Here is a 21,318-nt window from a genome sequence, read left to right on the forward strand (position 1 = left end):
TCTCTTGCTGCCATTGGTTGCTCCCAGTCCTATTTGCGTTCAAGTCCATATTTATGAGAATATCTTTTAAAAGAGGAAGTGAAGATGTCCTTGTCGTCTCTTTTTATTTTTAGAGAGTTAAAAAGAAAACAACTGCCTCTCCATTTTCTCTCTCAGGGTAGCTCTGGGTCAAGTGGTCTCACTGATTATCTAGTTGGCTTTCTGCCTTGATGCATTTATAGACCCTTTTATTATTGACTTTGGAGCTCCTTGCAAGGTACTCCAAAAAAGCATTTTAAAATAGTCTCCAGTGGGCAATTTACATTTTAACTGCTCCTTTCATTACTCCCCTCAACACCCTCATATAGTTCCCCTTTCTAGAATTAAATAACCACATGATAGCTTTTGGGCTCCATGTCTCTCTTGGTTGTTGAACTTGGCCCCGTTGTGGTCTTAATTGTGCAATGGTTCAGTTAGAGTCTCATGATCTTTTACATTCATCACCTTTCTTCAACATTTGTTTTCAGATTATATCGCATCTTGATAAATCAAGAGCTGGATAATTAACGCCATCTTGGTTTGCTTTCTTTGAGAATCTCTCTGAGAATCGCTGGCACTATGAGAAGAGATGGTGTTCCAGGAGTTGTGTGAGGCATGAGAATAGGTTGGGGGCAACAGGAAAGAATGAAGATGATCATTTTCTGCAAGTCCTTTGGTTCCAGGTGAATGTAAAGTCTCTTTTCCCCCTTAATTAATCTAGAATTTAAGGGTGAAGATCTACCTGTCTCTTGGGTGTTACTTTAGAGGCCATAGTACTCTAAATATCATCACCCTTGAAATACAGACTTGGGATTTCAGGTTTTCTGGCTTCACTTTTCTATCACACTTTCATAAATCCCATGGCAGGCCCTGCCAACTCACAATTTTTCTTTCTCTTCACTTTATCCACATTCATCTTCCTGAAGGACAGGCCTGACCTTACTCTGAAGGCCAAAAGTTCAATGAATTTGTGGGAAAAAATTCTGGTAAAAAATAGCTCTTCACAAGTCCAGTGCTAATGTTTCCAAAGCTGGCCCTCTTGTGCACATACATACACAGCTTCCCATAATGTTCCTGACACCTCTGAGGCTATACTGGCCGGGTATCAACTGGGTTTGGTCTAGGGTGGCAATCCTTATGTTGCCAAAAGTAAGGATTTTTTTTTATTTTTAAATTTTCACATGTTTTATTCAAAGAAGGAATTCTACACCTGCCAAGGAGTCCTTCGGATGCCTGGGTTTTGCAGTCATTTAAGTGTCCGACTCTTGGTTTCGGCTCAGGTCATAGTTTCACAATCATGGGATCAAGCCCTGCATAAGGCTCTGTGCTCAGCAGGGAGTCTGCTTGAGTTTCTCCCTCTCTCCCTCTCCCTCTGCCCCTTCCCCTGCATTCTCTCTCTCTCTCTTTCTCAAATAAATAAATCAATCTTAAAATGTACATATATATAGGAATGATGTAGCAGATGAAAAGGGACATGGAAAGATGTTCATAATGTATGAGTAAGGGAAAAAATTGAAAAATAGTATACAGAGTGTTAGTTGACAATGACCAAAACAAATAAATGAGAAAAAAATCACCAGAAAAACTTGATTGGAAAAAGCTACAATTATTAGATTGATTTCAATCAAAAAGAACACCTCTTCAATAGAGTCTTCATATATTTCAGAAGAAGGGAGTTGGGGAGGATATCTACAAAGATTTAGAGCCAGAGCCCAGTGATTATAAGGTGGGTCTCACCAGGCAGGGAGGATTGGGCACTTTTGAACATAAAACTTTGGATTGGTGGGCACACCCTAACCCACCAGTTCCTAATATCTATGTATTTTCTGGTGATCAGTTTCTTTCCATTTAGGAGGGCTACCGTGAGACCTTCCAATGGACTGATGGTTCCAATTGGCTGAAATGTCATTTCCATTTATAAAATTCTTTATTATCTCTAAGTACTCTTCATCAGGAAACTCATCATCCCAAAAAAAGAGGCCTTAGTAATCCTGTTGGGGAAACAGTCCCAGAAAGTGGCTTTACTCAAGATCATATAGCAATGTAGTGATACATTTAGGATCAGAAGTCTGATCTCCAGTTTTCAACTCTGAGCTTCCCTGAGTCTGACACCCCAGGCACTTTCCCATAAGGTAAAATTTACTGGGAATTCTGGGGATCTTAGCTACTGGACATAAAAATGAAAGAGACACAATTCACAACCTTTGCAAGTATAATGAGACGCTCTTGTTTCCAAGTTTAGTTTTGGCAGGTTTTCTGGAACAGGGCTCCGTTCTCAAGACCAGATACAGGCATGACCACTCGCGCACCCCTTGGTCTCATCACAACACAATTAAGGAAACCAAGATGCAGAGAGATGAAGTCTCCTGTGCCCACCGCCCTTGGTCAACCTGCAGAGCAAACAATGGAAACATGGAACACGTCTTGCTTGAGCAATCTGATGACGGAACTGGCTATTAAAAACAAAAACAGCAATAATGACAACAAATTTGGCTCATCCACCACTTGGATACCTTCAGTCACTCATACAACAAACAAACAAATCCCCTCAAATAATCCAGGATGTATAACAGAACAGGAAAAGCAGACTTAGAGCCAGGATCACAGTGGGCTAATTCAGAAGCTCAGTGGTCCTATCAGGAGATGGACCCTCTCCACTCTTGGTGCCTTTTGCAGTACTTTGCCTCATGCTTGTCCTTCATGGTCTCTGGGGTGGGTGGGAGTGGGGCGAGGGCAGCATTTCCAGGCCTCAAACCCACATCCAGAGGCAGTGACTTAAGGAGACACTTGTTCAGAAGATCTTTCTCAGAAGTTCCTAAACAAATCTCTTCTCACAATACTGGGTGAAAGTTGGTCAAGAACCCACTCCCAAACCAACCACAGCCAGGAGGACAGGGTCAGACCATTCATTCATGCTTCGCCCCTTGGAACTGGGGTGGGAACCACTTTTACCTGAATCCTGTGAGGGTGGGGACTAGGGAGGAGTGGGGAGGAGAACCCCTCGCCCAATCAGAGCTCTGCCAGAGGAACACAGGGGTGGTCGGGATGGAGGGAGACCATGGACAGCATCTGCTACAACCTGCTGTGAACTACAGGCCACCTCTCCTGTCAGGACTTCATCTGATATCAATGTTGGCTTCAGGTAAAACTTACTGAAGACTCTGGAGACCTTAATCTAGAGTTGATGTTCTAGGGGTGGGAATTTCGGCCAGTAACACTGATAGGGTCAGGCCACTGTCAACAAAGAGGGAGTTTTGGGTGCAGGTAGACTAGTATTTTAAAGTACACCTTAAATCATACCTGGACTGTCACTTTTGGCTTACCCTGGGTATAATGATACAGTTAGGAAATTGAAGTGAGAACCTTGAATGAACATCAGTCCATTTTTTTTTTTAACCCAGCTCATGTTCTATAATAGAATTTAGCCCTGCTAAAATAAAAATGGATTTTTGGATGACTGGGTCACAAGCTTCTTGTTTTTCCTTTTCTTCTTCTTTTTCTTTTTCTTTGTTTCTGATTTTTAAGAATAATGAACATATTTTCTTTTATAATGGGAAAACAGAATAACTTTTATGGGGGGGGGTAGTTCATACTTGTCATTTAAATAGCATAGGAAATCCGCACCTCAAATAAGCAGTCTGATGATTGCCTTTGTAATACTCGAAAATAAACCAACTTTATTTGAATCAGTTAATACCAATACCAGTCAGGACTGGAAAACAAATTTATAACTCCTTCAGATTCATGAAGAGAACATTCAGCAGTATCTTCATCGAAAGGCAACTTAAATTTATTAAGGCTTGAAAGCAAGTCCTGCTATCTTGTCACCACAGTTAAAGGTCTTGAGAACATCAAGTAACCATCATTTGAAGTGTCCTTATAAAATGTAATGTTTGTTCTTTTATAAAAAGCTAGGCATCTTTTGCTAAATCAGTTAACCCCCAGCTTTTAGAATGGGACAAACACGAGGTCTTGAAAGTAAGACAAATTTCCAAACATCAGCTGGATATTGTATATTTTAAGTGTATGCACAATCATTATTGTGAAATCTCTAACTATACATAAAATATTGGATATATATTAGATAACTGGATTCTTTAAACTATGTTTTAAAAGAAAAACAGATTGCTTTTATAGAAACAAATATTAGCCCAAACCTTATAATTAGGCAATGTTTCATTTTATTTTTGGTTGGTGAGGGGAGCATTGGATCTAATGCTGCAAGTAACATTAAATAAAATGAGGCACACTTTTGATCATACCTCCTGATGAAAGGAAAGTATCCTGAAACTAAGCCGGGAGAAGAATATTGGCAAAGGTAAAGGAAAATGCATTCATGAAGGGGACACATGTTACTTGGTTTGAATGCTAAAAAGCACTGGGTAGAAGACAATGGGTCTCTTTGCAGAAAGGGCTCCAAGGCCAAAGACATGACAATGTCTGTCCTCCTAACTTTAGAACCAGGATGCTTCTTCACACGCACACTTCTCTCTCCAATGCTCACGATTCTTTTTAATGGCATGTGAAAAAATAAGGAAGGGGTCCCTTAGGAATCCTTGAGCTTCAGTTTAATAATGAGGTGATACTTCATCTTTCCGAGGAGAGAGAGACAACGGCATCTTGACTCACTCTGCTACTTAAATGGCTTCTGGACACAAGGAATAGCGGACGATCACAGAAGTAACTACTGGATTCCTGCTGCCTCTAGACCGATTTAATTTTAGACACAGACCCTTCACTGGTTTCTCACAATGGAAAACTCTTAAGAGATGGACCTGTACCTTCCTGACTCTCCGCCCTGCCCCCAACTTTAATTCTATTTGTCTAAGCCTTACTGATTCCTGGGATTCTGAGACCTTCAGGGTCAATTCCAGGCTCGATCCATCCTGCAACAATGTGCAGATGCTTGGTGTTGTCTTTGTGCAGAATGACTAGTAGTCACGGGTGCTGTGAAGAGCTTCTGCCGTCTCATTGACATGGGCTGGAAAATGCAGCTGAGGAAATGTCACTCTTGGAGAAGGCTTTTTCTAATGAAAAGACCAAGATCCTTGCTGGTGCCCCCGGCAGGAGATGTGAACACCAGAGACTGGCATTTTCTGAGAAGCTGAAACCAGTCTGAGATTGTGCGGCTAAATAAAATTGGGTTTTTAGGGGTTCGTCGCCTGTGATTCTGAGCTGTCAGGCATTTCACTTCTGTCATTGGGAGATAAAGACACACAATACAAGGACCATGCTCTAGAACACTCAAGCTTTTATTATCCAGCTCATCATATAAGGTTATTTAAATCTTACCCAATACCTTCTCTCAGCGCCAACCTGAGAGGTAGCCCAATCTGATAGATGGGTAAATTCAACACAGTCATTCTGAGTTTGATTCTTCTTTCTGCCTCTGCCTCCCGCTATGCTATTCCACAAAAATAAAATAAAATAGTGACATGAAAGTCAAAGGAGAAAAATAAATCCGAAATAAAATAAGATCTCAACCCAAATCCTTTCTAATGCCACTGAAATGCTTTCTAAGGGATCAACACTCATTCAAGACCAAAGATGGGGTTACTTTGGATGAAGACCAAACCTTCAGGACTCCCTGAGTAGGTTCTGGAGACACCTAAGGACCTCATCATACTGAGGCCTGAAGATGATTTGCTGTATATGTGACAGGTTTGTGGCCAAAGCCCAGGGAGGCTGAAGGATCTAGAGAAAAAAATCTCTTTTGGAAAAAATAATTGGAAGGCTATATAATTGTTATTTTAGAATATTCTGCTAAATCTGGTAATAAGACATTAAAGCTTTCAGTCAAGAGTCGGTTGTATTGTCATAATCTTATATTAAAATCAAAAGATATTCTTGAATTAAGTACTCAGAAGTGCTTTCCATCTCTAACTCCATCCCCTGTTTTCCGTGGTTATAACTGATCATTTAACTGCCTCCCCCCACTGGTGCCTTAATATCGTTATTTATGCAAAACTAAGTAAACCACAGAAGGAACATCTAGAAACAACAATATTGATTCAGTTTGGCTTCTTTGTTTTTAAAGACTGTGTTTTAAGACCAGCCAATGGCTGAATTCTGACTCTCAAATCAGTCATTAGTATCAGACAACCCCTAGCCGGGAGCTGTGCCACCTGGGAGCCTGTTTTCTGTCCTGCTGCCTTTGCTCCACCGCAGTGCTTCTAGAACAGCACCACTGCGGGTCTCTGGAAAGTAAATTGCCTCTTCAGTCATTGTGACTGTGTTGCTAAAGTCAGGTCAGGGTTTCTGAGGACAACAGGATTTACACTAATTAAAAATCCTCTGGGATCATTCCAGACTTCATCTCCCAAGAGGCCAGTCTGGGGCTTTTCCCTACAGTAAAAAGAACTGTTTCCTCACCATGTTCCTTTTTAAACATGTCTAGGGACTCCGTTCCCAGGGAATCCCTGGGAAGGTTTCTTTAAGGGAAGGAATGAATCAATGCCTCTTGCCCTTGCAAAGCTCTCAGGCTAATAAAACATCCTACTGAGAAATTTCCTCTTCCTCACTGGGCTCAAGGGGCTCCTGCTTCCTCCCCTCTGCTAAGATCACTTCAGAGATCCCTGGAGACAAAGTTCTGTCTGGGGGTGGCTGGGCCAACGATGTACCAATGTTTCTATGGAAAGGACCATTGTTGCCTGACCTTCCTGAGCAACAAGCCATGTCCTGGGGCTTTTTGGCACTCGGGAACCTCACTCTACCCGCGGGCAGCCCGGATGGGAGAGCTGCTGAAGGGGACGGTCTATGATGTCTGGTTGTTCTCACAGGCCACCACTAGGACAGAGGGCTGATGATTAACTCGTTTTTCTTAGTTCCCTCTGCACAGGTTCCCCAGGCTCAAGCCAGATGAGCTTTGAAGGAGGTAAAACTGAAGGAGAGCAACTGAGGAGAGAAATATTAGCTAAAAAACTTTTCTTTTTCATCTCGCAGGTGAGTCAAATGGCAGGGGCATCTACTTTTCCTCAAGTTCAAGCCACATGGTTTCCCAGTCAGAAAGGCCCATGGACTTTCTTCCTAAGGTGTTCCATGATCATGCCATCTCTTACCCATCAGAGGCTATAGCCAGCTCAGCCAGGAGCCCCACCGGGCTGGCAGACCCACATTCGGGAACCACTTGAAGAGACTGGAAAGTCAGTTTTGGCCAATTCTTGGTTGGTAGTGACATGACATCAGCAGTTCAAGACTTTGTGAGATCATGAGAAAGAAGACCTGCACAAAGATTCCCAGGGAACCTTGAGCCTCATAAAGAACTTCCCTATCTTCACCCCCCACCCCCTGCTCTCCCCTCCCATCTGCTTTCTCACAGAACGAAATTCACTCATGGATCTGTCAAACCTGGGCATGTCACCTCCAACAAAACTACCACTAAGCAAGCAAACCCATGGCTGGTAGACCCCGTGGGCCTTTTGGCATTGACACTGTTCCCCTTCTCCTTCCCAGACACCCTGTTTTGTGACTGCATGCCAACTTCGCTTTCTCAAAAGGCCTGGACAGCACAGAACAGAGGTGGGTGTCCCCCCGATACATGAGAGCATCACGACCTTCTCACCCTGCAGACCAGAGACGGTCTGAAATGGTCCTCAGTGCCCTGTGTGACCGGAGCGTCAGAAAGCAGAGAGGGACTGAAGGTGTGTGTGCCAGCCGTCCAATCCACAGCCTGCCTGTCCTCCATTCACTCTCTCTGTCTCCCCCAAAGGGGGTGGCTCTCTTTCTAGCAAGATCTTTGATGGCATCTGTCCTTGGCCAAGGAGTTACCAACGAGGAGGGGGAAGGGGACAGGAGGTTGCATGTTGCTACCGCAGCCGAGCAGCGAATCTGGTATTGGCAGAGGGACCGGGGACAGTCCCCTAGGCAGGTTCTCCAGGGCTGACCCCAAACACACTGAAAGCCGGACCAGGCCCAAAGGCTGAGAGCTTGAGGGTGTTTATCACTGCCGCCTGCAGATGCCGGCAGGGATCAGATGGGGTTGGCTGGGACCTTCCTAAGAGACAGCAGGCTAGAGTCCACGGGGCCAGCAAGAGGTGGCCGGCGAACAAACGATGTTTCCCAAAGCGATGTGGAAGGGGAGTCAGTGAGGCTGGAGTTGGTTTCAGAGAAGCAGAGTCCTTGTGCTGCCAGTGGCAGGGCGAGGCGGCCGAGCTCAGGACCGGCTGAGGCGCTTGGCGACGTCGGCATAGGCGGACTCGATCTCCTGGTCGGCGGCGCAGGTGTTGGTGAACTCATCCCGCGCATAGGCGTTCTTCAGGTACCGCCACAGGCCCGTCATCTCGGCCGGGAAGTCATAGTTCCGGTACTTCTTGGCCACGATCTACAACACAGACAGCAGGACCGAGATGGCGGGAAGGCACAAGACAAGCCCGGGAGAAGGAGTTAGTGGTGGGACCGGGTATGCAAGCAGGGGGGACGGCGGGGGGCGGGGCGGAGGGGGGTGGAACCCCGCGTGCATCACACCCTGCCACCCCGCAGCAAAATGTGTATTGTGCAAGGTGGCAGGCACCTTCTTTCTATCTTTCTATCTTCTCTAATCTTATTTATTTCATAAGTAAATATAATTTTCCCTTTGACCTACTCATTCTTGTTTGAGGGACTTTCCTTGGGAAATCATCAGAAAGATTAGCTACCTATCTGTGATCATGGGATCAAGAGTAAAAAATGCAAGAGTGAAAAAAATGACAGAGAAAAGAAATGTCCAGCAATAGGTACATGAATTAATGCATTATCATAGGTAAATACAATGCCGTGCTGGAGAGCCTTTAGAAATGGTGCAGCAGAGGAAGTTTCAGCCATCTGGAAGACTCTCTTAGATCATTAAGTGGATGCCTGGGTGGCTCAGTGGGTTAAGCATCTGCCTTCGGCTCAGGTCATAGTCCCAGGGTCCTGGGATCCAGCGGCGCATTGCGGTCCCTGCTCAGTCGGGACTCATCCTCCGCCCTCTGCTCAAATAAATCTATCAAATTCTATCTCGAATAAATAAGTAAAATCATTTTTAAAAAAGATTGCTAAGTTTCAAGTACAGTGCAATAAAGTAATAAATTTTTTTAAAGTGTAGTATAATGCATTTGGAGAAATACGCGCAGAGACTAGAAGTATCTATACCAATATGTTACCAGTGGTTATGGCTGACTGACGGAATTATAAATTTTATCTCCTCATCCACTTTTTTTAACTAAGCACCCTTATTCATGGGGGAGAAAAAAAAGCATAAAAAGGAAGTTAGATGTTGGAATGTACATGCAGGTTCCATGCACGCTGTGGGAGTGAACAAATCGTGACTTCTCTTTGTAGTTTGCACACGTAGGGGCTGTGGCTGGGCATTCTGGGGAGGTGCTGTTTGTGCTGAAACAGTAGCATTGCAGTTAAGAACATGGGCTCTGGATCCCCACGGACTGAATCTGCCATTTTACTCCACCACTTAACAGCTGTGTGACCTTGGACTAGTTACTTAGCCTCCTTGAGCCCTCATTTCTTTATCTCTAAAATGAAGGTCATAATAAGACCTACATTGGAGGAACAGATTAATACACATAAAATTAATACACACAAAATGCTTAGAGGGATGGCTGGCTCATCCTGAGTGCTCAAGAAACATTATCTCCTATTATAATTCCCTGAGACCCATCTTTTGCCCATGTGCATGCAGAGAGGGTGACCTTTGTCTTTACATGGGGCCTCAAACTCAGAAGGGCTTGTGTTTGGTTCCAGGCTCTGCTGTCACTGGCTGGAAATTCTGAGTACTTTTTAATGGGGCTCCTTTATTGTAACTATACATTGGGGTCTGCACATCAGCTCCTCTTGCTTCTAGGCCTCTAGGGGCAGGGGTGGGAATAGCAAAGAGTAATATCTCCCCTAAGGTCCTGACTTCTGAATCTTTTTTTTTTTTTTAAAGATTTTATTTATTTATCAGAAAGAGAAAGGGAGCACAAGAAGGAAGAGTGTCAGGCAGAGGCAGAGAGAGAAGCAGGCTCCCCGCTGAACAAGGAGCCCGATGTGGGGCTCGATCCCAGGACCTTGGGATCATGCCCTGAACTGTGGTTTAACCAACTGAGCCACACAGGTGTCCCTGACTTCTGCCTCCTTTTCTTGTTTTCTTTTTAGAGAGGTCTTCAGACTGCTGGCCCTGGGATCCTCCCACTCAGAGAACCCCAAAGTTCAGCTACGCTGGGCTTTCATCTTCATTTTGGTACCAGTGATGGTCAGGGCTCCCTGGAAAGCTGTGCTGAGTGAACACAATGATGACCCTATTGTGTGAAAAGCTCAGCCTTATCGGTTTGACCACATTCCCAAGGAGCATGCATCTTCCCCCTCCCTTCTCCTGCATCAGTTTGGAAATTCTGTCCTAATAGTAAGCTCTATTCTATGCTGAATTGCAATTACTGTTTTAGTATCCTCTCTCTCTCTTCCCTAGGTTGTGAGCAGTATAAGGGCAGAAACTCAGCTTCTTCATTTCCATACTGCCTGCTCAACACTAAGGGTTTTGTAAATTTTTTTTTTTTTACGATTTTATTTATTTGAGTGAGAGAGAAAGAGAGTGAGCAAGAGAGAGAGAACAGCCAGGGGAGGGGGATGGGGGGGGGAGAGCAAGCTCCCCGCTGAGTAGGGAACCTCAATGACAATGCAGGGCTCCATCCCAGGACCCTGGGATCATGACATGAGCTGAAGGCAGATGCTTAACTGACTGAGCCACCCAGGTGCCCCTCAGTAGCACTGTTTATAAGAGTAGTGACACTAACAAGAATTGATTTACTATGTGCTCTGCTCCAGGATTTTCTGAGCACTGTGCAATCCTCTACAACTTCTAAATAACTCCATAAAGAAGAGTGTATTATATTCCCATTATAGAGATGAAGAAAGTAAGGCAAAGAGAAGTTAGATAAGTAAGGATTCAATAAACGGTTGTATTGCATCTTTACCATCTTCAGGTGTCCTAAATCAAAGTGCATCTAGAGTCAAATGTAAGAAACTCACCTAATTTTAGAGCCTGAAGATCCTTAACAACGAGGAGACTGAAACTGCCAAGTGCTTAAGTGGGTTCCACAAGATGACACGGGAAATTAATTAATTCAACCGGTATCTTTTGAGTAATCACTAATGTTTGTTACAGTCCTTGCTTTCCTCTTTTTATTTGGGGATAGTTGACACCTAATGTCACATTAGCTTCAGGTGCACACATAGTGATTGGACAGGTCTATATGCTCTCCTGTGCTCATCAGCCGTGTTGCTCCCATCTGTCACCAAAGGACGCTATTACAATATCATTGCCTCTACACCTTCTGCTGGGCCTGATGTTCCCATGACCGTCCTTCCTCTCTTTCTCTACATGGCCACCCAGCCCTGCACCAATGAGAAAGGTAGGGCTGTACTCAGAATCCCTTGTATGTGCCCCTTATCCAGCTATTGTTGCTTATCTCCAAACCACCCTCATGTCTATTTCTTTGGGACGTTGGGACGCGTGGGCGGGGAATCTGCAAATCACAGCTGTTCTGCCAGGGACTTCCCATTAGGCACTGCCAAGAGGGGGCGCTAGAGAGAGGGGGGGGTTGCGGAGAGAGACTGCAAAGCTGGAGGAAGGAGAAGGGCCGCCGCTTTCTGTCCTGGCCATCCTGTTCCTGTCAGACTCTCCTTTGCCCCAGTAGCAGCAGCTGAGTCCAGTTTTCTCATTCTGCCACCACTAGTGGAACCAGTGTCCTCACCCTGGCTGAGAGAGGCCAGCACACAACAGTGACCCCACAGCAGGGGATGGGGATCATCCCCTCAAATTAGCGCCCAGCAGCAGCTGAGTATGCCCCACCTCAGAGGTCCAAGGTTGACTTGACAAGGGCCCCTCATCGAAGTTTCCACATTTAGATCATTCCGACCTCTTCCGTTTGCCTCCCCTGCCGTTCAGTCGCAGCTGCCTCACTCAAGTAGAACCTGTGGTATATTTTGCCTTCCTAGTTTTCAGTACTTACTACTTCTTTCTATTAAATTCTCTCTGTTAAGAGAACTGGTTTGGGCTGGTCACCAAAAAGCCATCCTCACAACGTTGTCCAGCTTAGGTGTGACTAAGAGGCAAAGGGGATGGCATCTGAGTCTCTGGCAGAGCACTGGCCATGAGCAAATGCTGGGGACAACACCCATTGCCAGTCTTCTTGACCCCTCCCACTGTTCACTACAGGGTGAAGGTCCCTTGGGTTTGCCCATGAGCCTTTAAGAAGCAGCTGTCGTGGCTAAGAAGCAAGACCATGCAAGAGGGGCGGGTCACAAATGGACAGATGGAGCAGCCTCAAGTCTCTCCATGCTGGGATTTGTTTTCCTTTTTAAAGGATGCACTATGAGATTTAAAACAGCAGAAGGGCGATGTATGGGTATATACTTGTGCTTATGTCTCCTTTGCTGTTTGCTTCAGGGGCTGAAGTGGGTCCCTGTGCTAGGCACAGGTCCCAGGGGCCACTCGAGAAGGCCTGCCATTCCCCTCCCTGCCCGGATCTGCACGCCCCGAGCCTTGGCCACGTCTCTGGTTCTTTCCTCACATGTTGGCTTGCCTTGAGGGGAGAGGACTAGAAGGGAGCCAGACAGTCAGAGTTCAAACCAGGCTCTCAGGGAGAATGAAGATGAATCTGAATGAGAGCCAGGCAAGAGAGGCAGAGAGCGCGAGAGCGCGCGAGAGAGTGTGGGCAAGAATGAGCACAGGAGCTCTGACGTTCACAGGAACGTCCATGTTCATGGTCTGAATTTGCTCTTTCATATGAAAACAGTTAGCTCCCACAGCCCAGATTAGGTTTTGGCCTCAGGAGCCAAACTGGAGGCCTGACTTGGCTCCCCTTTCATTCTTTCTGCAGGACGGGGTTTTGCCAGGTCTCTGGGATCTGATAAGTTGGATCAGCAGAAATCCAAGGAGACAAAAGGCGAGGCCCGGTCTTTGTCCCCTCACAGGCCATCCTCCCTCTGATCCCAGCTCCTCCAAGTGAGGAACTCACTGAACTCCATCCAAGGACATGGGCGGAGCGTTGTTGTTTAGGGCTGGCGAGGGGGACTGGAGGAGCCAGGGGATGAAGCACAGGGCCTTGGGGGGGTTCATTTGATTACCTTATTCGACAGGAAATTCTTGAGTGAGTAGTCAGTATAAGTTTAAGTAAGACAGAAGAAAGAAGGAGGAAAGGAAGAGAGAAGAAAGAAGCTAGAAGGATTATACTTCATGTCTCTTCATTTAGGTATGAGAAAAATGAATTCCAGAAAGAGCCAGTGGCTTGCCCCAGCTCATGCTGTCGGTGGGTGGCAGATACCCAGCCAGGATGTGGGTCTCGTGACTTTCTGAATGGGGGTCTTTCCAAAACGTCACACTGACACACTGTGACTGAACTCGAATTATACCATCCCTGATGTGCCACTCGTTCCTCAGGAAAGGAGAATAAATGATGTTTCCGGGGGTGTGGTGGGGCATGCAGTCATTAAGAACTTCAGAAACATGGAGTTTGGCTGGACTTGCAAGTAACCATTGACTTGGCGCCAGACCCAAAGTGTCTTCATATTAACAGACTGCATTTTCCCAGCCTATCAGTAATGGCCCACGTGAATCCCACCCAAGTCTCAAGACGCCCAAGTCCAGCTCCAACCAAGTCCTGCGGGAACACTGGGGCTTGCACAGCTCAGATTTCAATTCAAGCTGGTTGTGCTCTGATTAGAGGGAAGCCCACATTTCTAGCTCAGGACTTCAGCGGGAAAACGAAAGGCAGATATCCAGCTGATGAATGATTGAATCTGATTCTTCTTAGTGAAGGGCAGAAGGAAAATGATATATTAAAGATGCAAGCGAGGTGATTGAATGGTCAATCAATGAATATTTATGAAAGGGCTACCTTGTGTCCACCATCGTGCTTGGAGAAGCCACTGTCTCCACAGAGCTTGCTATCTGACTGAGACATATGATATAAGCAGTCATATGTCTGACTGAAACATAGAAGTGTGTATAAAAGTATACACTAGAACAGTCTAGTGATATGGTCCTACTGTATGTTTCTCTAGGCTGGTAAGGGCCAGGAAAGGATGTAAGAAGAAGCAATAGTTTAAAGAATGAACATCAAGGCACGACCGTTGTCTTTGAATGGGGTGAAACAGAGCAGCCCTGTTCTCTGCTGCTCCAGAGAACAAAGGGAAGAAGGGAAGCTGTTTGGCTCAACATAAGAAAGGATGTTTTTAGAGGTGTCTGGGTGGCTCAGTCAGTTAAGCATCTGACTCTTGATTTAGGCTCATGTCATGACCTCTAGTTTGTAAGACGGAGCCCTACATAAGGCTGCGCACTGGGCATGGAGCCTGCTTGAGATTCTCTATCTCCCCTCCCCTCTCCCTTACCACCCCCTTTAAAAAAAATTTTAAAAAAAAGGAAGGATGTTTTAACGATCGGAGTCATCCAAAATGATAGGGCTGACTCGTTCGGCAGGGAGGTCTTCATCACCAGAAGCGTGCAGCGACAGCTACATGGAAATCTGTCACAGACGTGCAGAAAGTGGTCCAGTAGGGGTGGCAGACAGTTTAGGTAGACCTTGGAATTCCCTTCTTTCCCACTCTCATATCCTAGAATTCTTGTAGGACAGGATTACATTGCATGTCAACATTGATCAGGGAGGACAACCATGGCAAGAAAATGACATCACTTTCTTGCAGCCTCCACCCCTTCAACTGATAGATGAGGAAGAGGATACATGCCTGCCCTAGGGAGTTACTAGAGGGAATGAGAAGGCTTGCATATGAAGCAACTTGGCAGAGAAGTGAGGGTATGGCCACTGGAAAGCTTTGAGGCAGAGGCAAGGAAGAGGCGCTCTATATATCTATCTATAAACATACGCATACACATATAAATGTATGTGTAACCACACAGGCTACAACAATAGCAACTACTATGTATTGAGCCTTTATAATATGCCAGGCACCGTCATGCTGTATTTCTTCTCCCAGCCAAGAAGTAAAACTAAGACTAAGAAGTAAGTAATACATGCCTATTTTATGGAAGCCGAGAGTCTATACAGCCAGCAAGCAGTGGAGGCTGACTTTGGATTCCTATTCCTGTGACTTCAGAGCCCAGGCTCTGGACCAGCAGGTGGCACTGTCCTTGACTCATCTATGCAGGTGATGTGGACCTATGATGGAGTTGGATATGGCAAGCAACCTGCAGGTAGAGCCGTCTTACCTTGACCACATGGAGTTTGGGCAACAGATTGCAGTCGGCCAGGGTCAGCTCATCTCCATCTAGGAATTTGCGTCGGGACCTCTTGTCTTCGTCTCCGCAAGTGTTGGCGTCGATCTCCTCTGGGAGAGGGTTGTTTAGGTAATCGTCCAGTTTCTTCAGTGCCTTGGTCAGGCCTCTCTCAAGGGCTGGCATGAAACAGCAGAAGAAGAATCCTCAGTCAACCTTTCTGCCGCTGGAAACAACTAGTGGTCTTCAGAGTGAAGGAGCCTATCCTGAATTCTGTGCCCCCCATCACACAGCCAACTCCCACACACTGCAGAACACCTGCAAGTCACTAATACAATGCAGCAGAAGAGTGTCAAGTGGTCTGAAAAAGTAAACCTTAACCAAACAGTAAAGACTAAATAATCCTTTAAAAAAAAAAACATAAATATAAGAATGCAACCAATAGAATATATAGCAAAGTTTTTAGAGTGCTTATCTCCAATAGATACAATAAGAGTCAATTTTCGTATTCTATTTTGCTTCTAGATATTTTGCCAATATTCCACAATTAACCCCCATAATAATGCAGAAAGAAAGGGCTATTCATTTAGTAAATAATTGCTTAGAAATCCTAGGACAGAGAGATACGTGCCAGACTTGGTGGGAGCATTAACTATGGAAGCACCATCCGACCAGCATAAAAAGGGGAGGAGACAAGGCTTCCAGGAAGACACAACATAGCAAAGTAAACCTCCCTGCTTTGTGTTGCCCTTACAGGGCCAATGGATACCAGAAGGGTAATACTTCGTGTAATCTGGAGAAGGTTGTTCTAAACATCGGAGATGTCCAAGATGGAAGGGCTGGTCCACCAGGCAGAGAGCTCCACCATAAATGTACCGACACAGATGCGTGGAAACCAGTCATGGACACTGTTCAGAGAATGCACATGCAAAGGATGACAATGTGGCAAAGACTTCTACAGTCTTGCCCCAATAATTTCCTATCCAGTAATTCATTTAGATGCAAGAGTAGAACCAATCTGTCACTTGGAACCAATCCGTCGAAAATCTCACAGTCAATTCCAGACACAGAACCCTGACCACCCGAGCTCCAAGGACACCGATGGAGGAGATGGCAGGTCGGGTCCCCGGCCACTGCACCTGTATCATCACACCATCCCCAAGGCTGGGTTTTGTTTTGTTTTGTTTTGTTTTTTTCTTTTCCCCAGATTCTGGTGTAGAGTATGATGTGGAGGTAATAGGTAATAGAGTAAAATGATGTTCATTCTGGAAGATGAAAGAGGGATGTTGCCCCTGCGGGAAAAGCCCAGAGGATGGGACTCTTATTTACTTTTTCCCAAATGTGCCTTCTGTTAGCCTCCTCCCATAACCCAAGTTTGTCTTTTCATAGAAGGCCTTTGTTTGAGACAATGAAACAACACCAGCCCAAGATAAATCAATTGAACACTTACTGGAATGTTTGAAACAGGCTGGAGGTTGGACGTAGTTTCTCAATACTTCCTTCTCCCTGGTGTGGCATTTGAACTTGCACTTCATCATCTGCTTTGAGTTTCCCGTTTGGGAGAATAGAGGGAACAGGGCTGGGAAAAATGCTTGTATTCTCCTTAGTAATTGTCTAGACTAGGACGGGATTGCAAGCCTCAAGGACAATAGTAGAGGGCGGGTGCGGGACAATGGTTATTATGCTCCCCACTCCCACCCCCACCGAAGCGCTTGTGATCTATATTGGGTTTCTTTGCTTCCTTCAATCCCTCCACCCCTTCCAGTTATGGCGCTTATGACAAAATCTTGATTATAATGGAGAAAGGAAAAATCAGATAGAGTGCCTGTTGAAATCAGACCAACGGATATCAATCCAAGGGACAGAGACGGATAATGAAGGGAAATGAAACACTGCTGCTTGTAATTACAAAATGTCCGCTGGAGACCCGAGCAGGCCATTGCGTGAGTCTGTGCCCAAGTCCCCCAGTGCGGGAACGATTGTGACATTTGGTAAGAGGCCTAGAAGAGCAACCGGAGTTCCTTGGGAGGACAGTTCTGGATACATCTCAACTATGTCTCCTTGAGCTCTTGAGGTGCGAGGATAAAGTGTGGCAGCAGGCATGGCTGTCACCATACACCGTAGCTATGACATCCATGTGACATACCAAGAGGTTGTGTGCTGAGGATGTCCTCTGTGTGTCACGGTCATTGCTGGAGTCTGTGCAATTTTGATCAGGAATGTGTAGCAAGTAGTTGGTAGAGAGAAGAGGAGGAGAGGCAGCAGGGGAGGGGCTGCACGGCCTGGAACAAAGTGTGTGCTTAAATTTCAGCCCTGCCCCGGATGGATTTGTTGTGACGCTGCTCAAGTTTGAGCTTTGTTTCCCTTCATCCCATGGGCCCCTTCCAAAGCCTTGAATTAGATTTTTTTTAATTCCCTATTTATATTTATTCTATTGTCTTCAGACCCCACAAATCTTGGGAACATCCCTGATCCTGGAACTTACAACGAAGTGTAACCTTGGGCAAGCTCCTCACTGTCACTGGGTTTCAGTTTTCTCATCTCAACTGTGAGATGAAGATCCTCATCTTCCTGCGGCCATGGTGAGGACTGATTCAGATTATGCAGAGTAAAGTACCTCCTACCACGCCCGCCCCATATTAAGATGTCTTTATGATTGCTTTTGCTACTGCAGGACCAAACGTGACAGCTGTCTGCTCTCTGTCCCTGACCCCATATTCTCCATGAGTTATATTCCTCAAAAACCCAAGGGGCAGCATTGAATGGTTCTCAGATGCTCCAGTTCTGAGGCCCAGTCTTCAGAGAGGATAATCAACAGCCCAGAGCCTTGCCTCCCATCCTGATGTAACGTCCAGCCACACCCCTGTCCCTTATGCTCTGTCTGGATCATTCTTGGTGACGCTCTGTGTGAGACATGGCCGTGGTGGGGGGGGAGCGCGGGGGGGGGGGGGGGCAGATACAACACATCTGTGCTAACACACGGCCATTCTTCTCGACTAACAGATGCCAGCACCAGCACGTCTTCTGCCAGTTCTTTTCCTTCCTAGCTGCCAACTTCTTCCTCTGACCCTGGCTCGATCTGGCATGCATAGAATTTAATTATCTCTTTTGGCCGACAGCACCCAGGTCACGAAATCACTAGTGTTGAACTTTCTGCTCTGGTAAGAGTGAGGAGGTTGCGAAAGAAACCAGAGGGACAAGGAGATGTTAATCCCCTCAGTTTCCACGTTTGAAACCTTCCCTCCCGAAGATTTCCTCTTAGCAGCAGGATGGGGTGACCCTCAGACCCCAGCAAGCCTGAGGCCAGGGGACCCTAAGAGCCGGGAGCAGCAACGCCCCAGGCCCTTGACGGCTCCCTCTGTCCCTCACTGCTGCCTGCCCCTCTCTCCACCCGCCCTTCCCGTGAAGATTTATTCTGTACCACACGCAAATGCGCCGGGTAAAATATGTGATGAGGAAACAAGGGGAATAGTTCATAAATATTCTCAGCCATATGCAAACAATCTCAAATTTATTTTTCTCCTTTTTAAGGAGGAAAAAAAATCCACCCATTCCGTGATCACTTCCAGATTCATTGAGGCTGATATTACATAAGAACCAATATTGTTTTCTCGTCGTAGAGAAATAATGACTTGGAAACGGCAATTTGAGCTAAGAAAATAATATACTCTTACCAGGGCAGGGAGGCTGAATGAGGACCAGAGAGCCGAGACTCTGGCTCAGCCTCCAACAAGCTCTTGCAAGCACGGCTCAGCCCTGCTTTGCTGACATTCTTTGTGCGGCCGGGGTCTCAGCAAGCAGCCACACACACAGACTCTCTGGGGCTCAGAATTCACACAGAGCAGAACAGATGTCAAAGGCGCTCTTTGGAAGATGTCACAGGAGCAGCTCTGTGCGCCCAGGGTCCCGCACCTCAGCTCCTCACGTGTGTTTTCTCTCTGGCACGTGAACTTGCAGAGAGAGAGAGATAAGAACCAAGGGGCCGCTTCCGACCACCAGCTGCAGCCTGGATGGGCATCTCTTCAACTCTCCCATGGAGAAGACAATCGTGGCTATGGGGAGCTGGCCCCAGGCCAAGGACCTTCCGTCCCACTGTGTCTCTCACATGCTCAGATCCAGCACCAGCAAGAAATATACTAACTGAATTTCTCAAGTAGACTGGGGATGTTTACACAACCTATCATTTAAGTACACAGTGATGTTACTGAGATCGAATTATTATTTATACCCATTTAACAGATAAAGACATTGAGTCTTGGACTTTTTCAGGGCACAGATGCATGGGCAAGCCAACAGTTCCCCGGATATACACTGGTTCTGCTTTTAACTGCTGTTGTCTTCCTTATGAGCCCCAACCCCTGGGTGATGGGAGAAAGACAACTTTATTTTAGTCAGTTCTGGATTACAACTTAGTCTGATGTCATAAATGGTCCTCTAGAGAATTCTTGGTTTCTTTTGCATAAAAACCCTCAGTTTCTCATAAAGTCTCCATTTCCTCTGCTCTTCTGAGTAAATGGGAAGGGGGAATTGCTGTGACCTCATGGCCTTGGGGAGATAAGTGTACTGAGATCTAGTGGGTGGAAGGCTTTGGGAAGCTTCCACGGGTCCTATGTCTCTTCTCAGTTACCTCTTCTCCGGAAAACTTCCACTTCCTTCCAGAGTAAGCATAGGTGTGTTGACCCTAGGGTGGTGGTCAGAGGTAGGCTGTTTGGCTCCCTCCAAAGCCCTGGAAAGATACCCAAGCAAAGGGCCAAAGGGGGGTTTCCCAGATGCCTCTCTCTTTCCCTGATCCTTCTACCTGTCTCTTCTCCTTCATCCCCAAGTCCCCTGGGCCAGGAAGGGTACACTTTCCTTTTTATTTTCCTAGGTCAAACAGTCCATCAACCACAGACCAGCAAGCCTCCTGGCCCACAGCACAGACCTAAGGGCTATTTCTTCTCTATGAGCTGAGTCCTCTAGGCTTGGTTCTTAATGTGCTAAAACTGAGAGATAAAGAGATTTAGAGCATTTTAAGACAACAGCTTGGCCCGTAAGGCTACTATCTTGTTGAAAATGCTACTTTGAATCAGCAACTAAATAGTGAATGCTCTTTTTTCTTTGTTAGAATTCCTTCTACAGAATTCTTACCTGTCATGGGGCTGATGGATGCTTAGGACAGATCAGAATCAAGAAAGACAAAGAGAAAGTATTTTCAAAATATTAGCCGTATTATCCAAATAAGGAAGAAAACCAGGACTGTTTTCCCACTCCCCCTGCTTATAGTCCCTCTCTCGCTGTCACTCTCTGTCAAATAAATAAATAAAATCTTTAAAAATAAATAAATAAAAATAAAAACAGGACTGTTGGATTCCAAAACTTAAATTTCTTTTACTCTGCAAAGCCACCTCTCGGTGCTAAGAACTGACCCATGGCTCTTGGGGAGTCCGCTCAGCCTTCCGCCTTCCTTCCGTGCTATAGACCTTTCTCATAGGCTCTTATTTATCTAACAAGAGTGCGGCTATTAGGACACACGTCTCATCTCTTACCTTCCAGCTAATTCGATAAAATATTTGTGTTCTTCTCCTAGTAGTTTGATTTTAGCTGGAATTCTTGGCACTCTCAGTGACTGTCATTGGGTCTGGAAGGCGTTAGCTCTGAGTAGACAGCCTACCGGGACCCTTCACATCATTTCTCAGCAACAAATAACTTTGCCTCTACTCAAGGCCAATGCTGTCACATTGTCTGTGTGACAGTAGAATGTCTCATGAAAAGAGAGAAATTCACAGGAGTGTTTTCTATGAAGAAAGATGTATCTAAATATTGACAAATACGTGGAGGACTGGAGGAAGATTTTCCTTTTCATCTCCTTCGAGATCATGTCAATATAACAAAAAAAAAAAAAAAAGCATAACTGTGGTTTGAGGGAGGCCACAATGGAGATTTCTCTGGTCATCACATATTCTTGGAGAGAAAATACAAAGATGGCCACACCTGGTTGACATCTGATAGTTTTAAACACGAATGATAATGTGACAGGAACAAAAAAAAAAAAAATCAAGTAAGAAGAATGTAATATCATCTCTCTCTCACCTTTCTGGAGGAAGAAGCCTTTCTTCAGAAACAGAGAGGACATACTGCTT

General features: G+C 45.6%; 1 protein-coding gene across 2 annotated transcripts in view; it reads right to left on the minus strand.

Moving 5' to 3' along the window:
- Positions 1 to 3,786: 3,786 nt before the first annotated feature.
- Positions 3,787 to 21,318, minus strand: part of CLIC5 (chloride intracellular channel 5) — a 157,464-nt gene continuing 139,932 nt past the window's right edge. For both annotated transcript variants that reach the window (XM_032340153.1, XM_032340154.1), the window contains exons 5-6: positions 15,194 to 15,378; positions 3,787 to 8,338 (exon numbers count right to left, since the gene is read on the minus strand). In XM_032340153.1, the coding sequence (XP_032196044.1) occupies positions 8,171 to 8,338; positions 15,194 to 15,378 (353 nt within the window). In that variant the 3' untranslated portion in view covers positions 3,787 to 8,170. The remainder of the gene's footprint in view (positions 8,339 to 15,193; positions 15,379 to 21,318) is intronic.

This window comes from Mustela erminea, chromosome 4, assembly GCF_009829155.1.
Source record: "Mustela erminea isolate mMusErm1 chromosome 4, mMusErm1.Pri, whole genome shotgun sequence".
In the NCBI taxonomy this organism is placed as follows: Eukaryota; Metazoa; Chordata; class Mammalia; order Carnivora; family Mustelidae; genus Mustela; species Mustela erminea.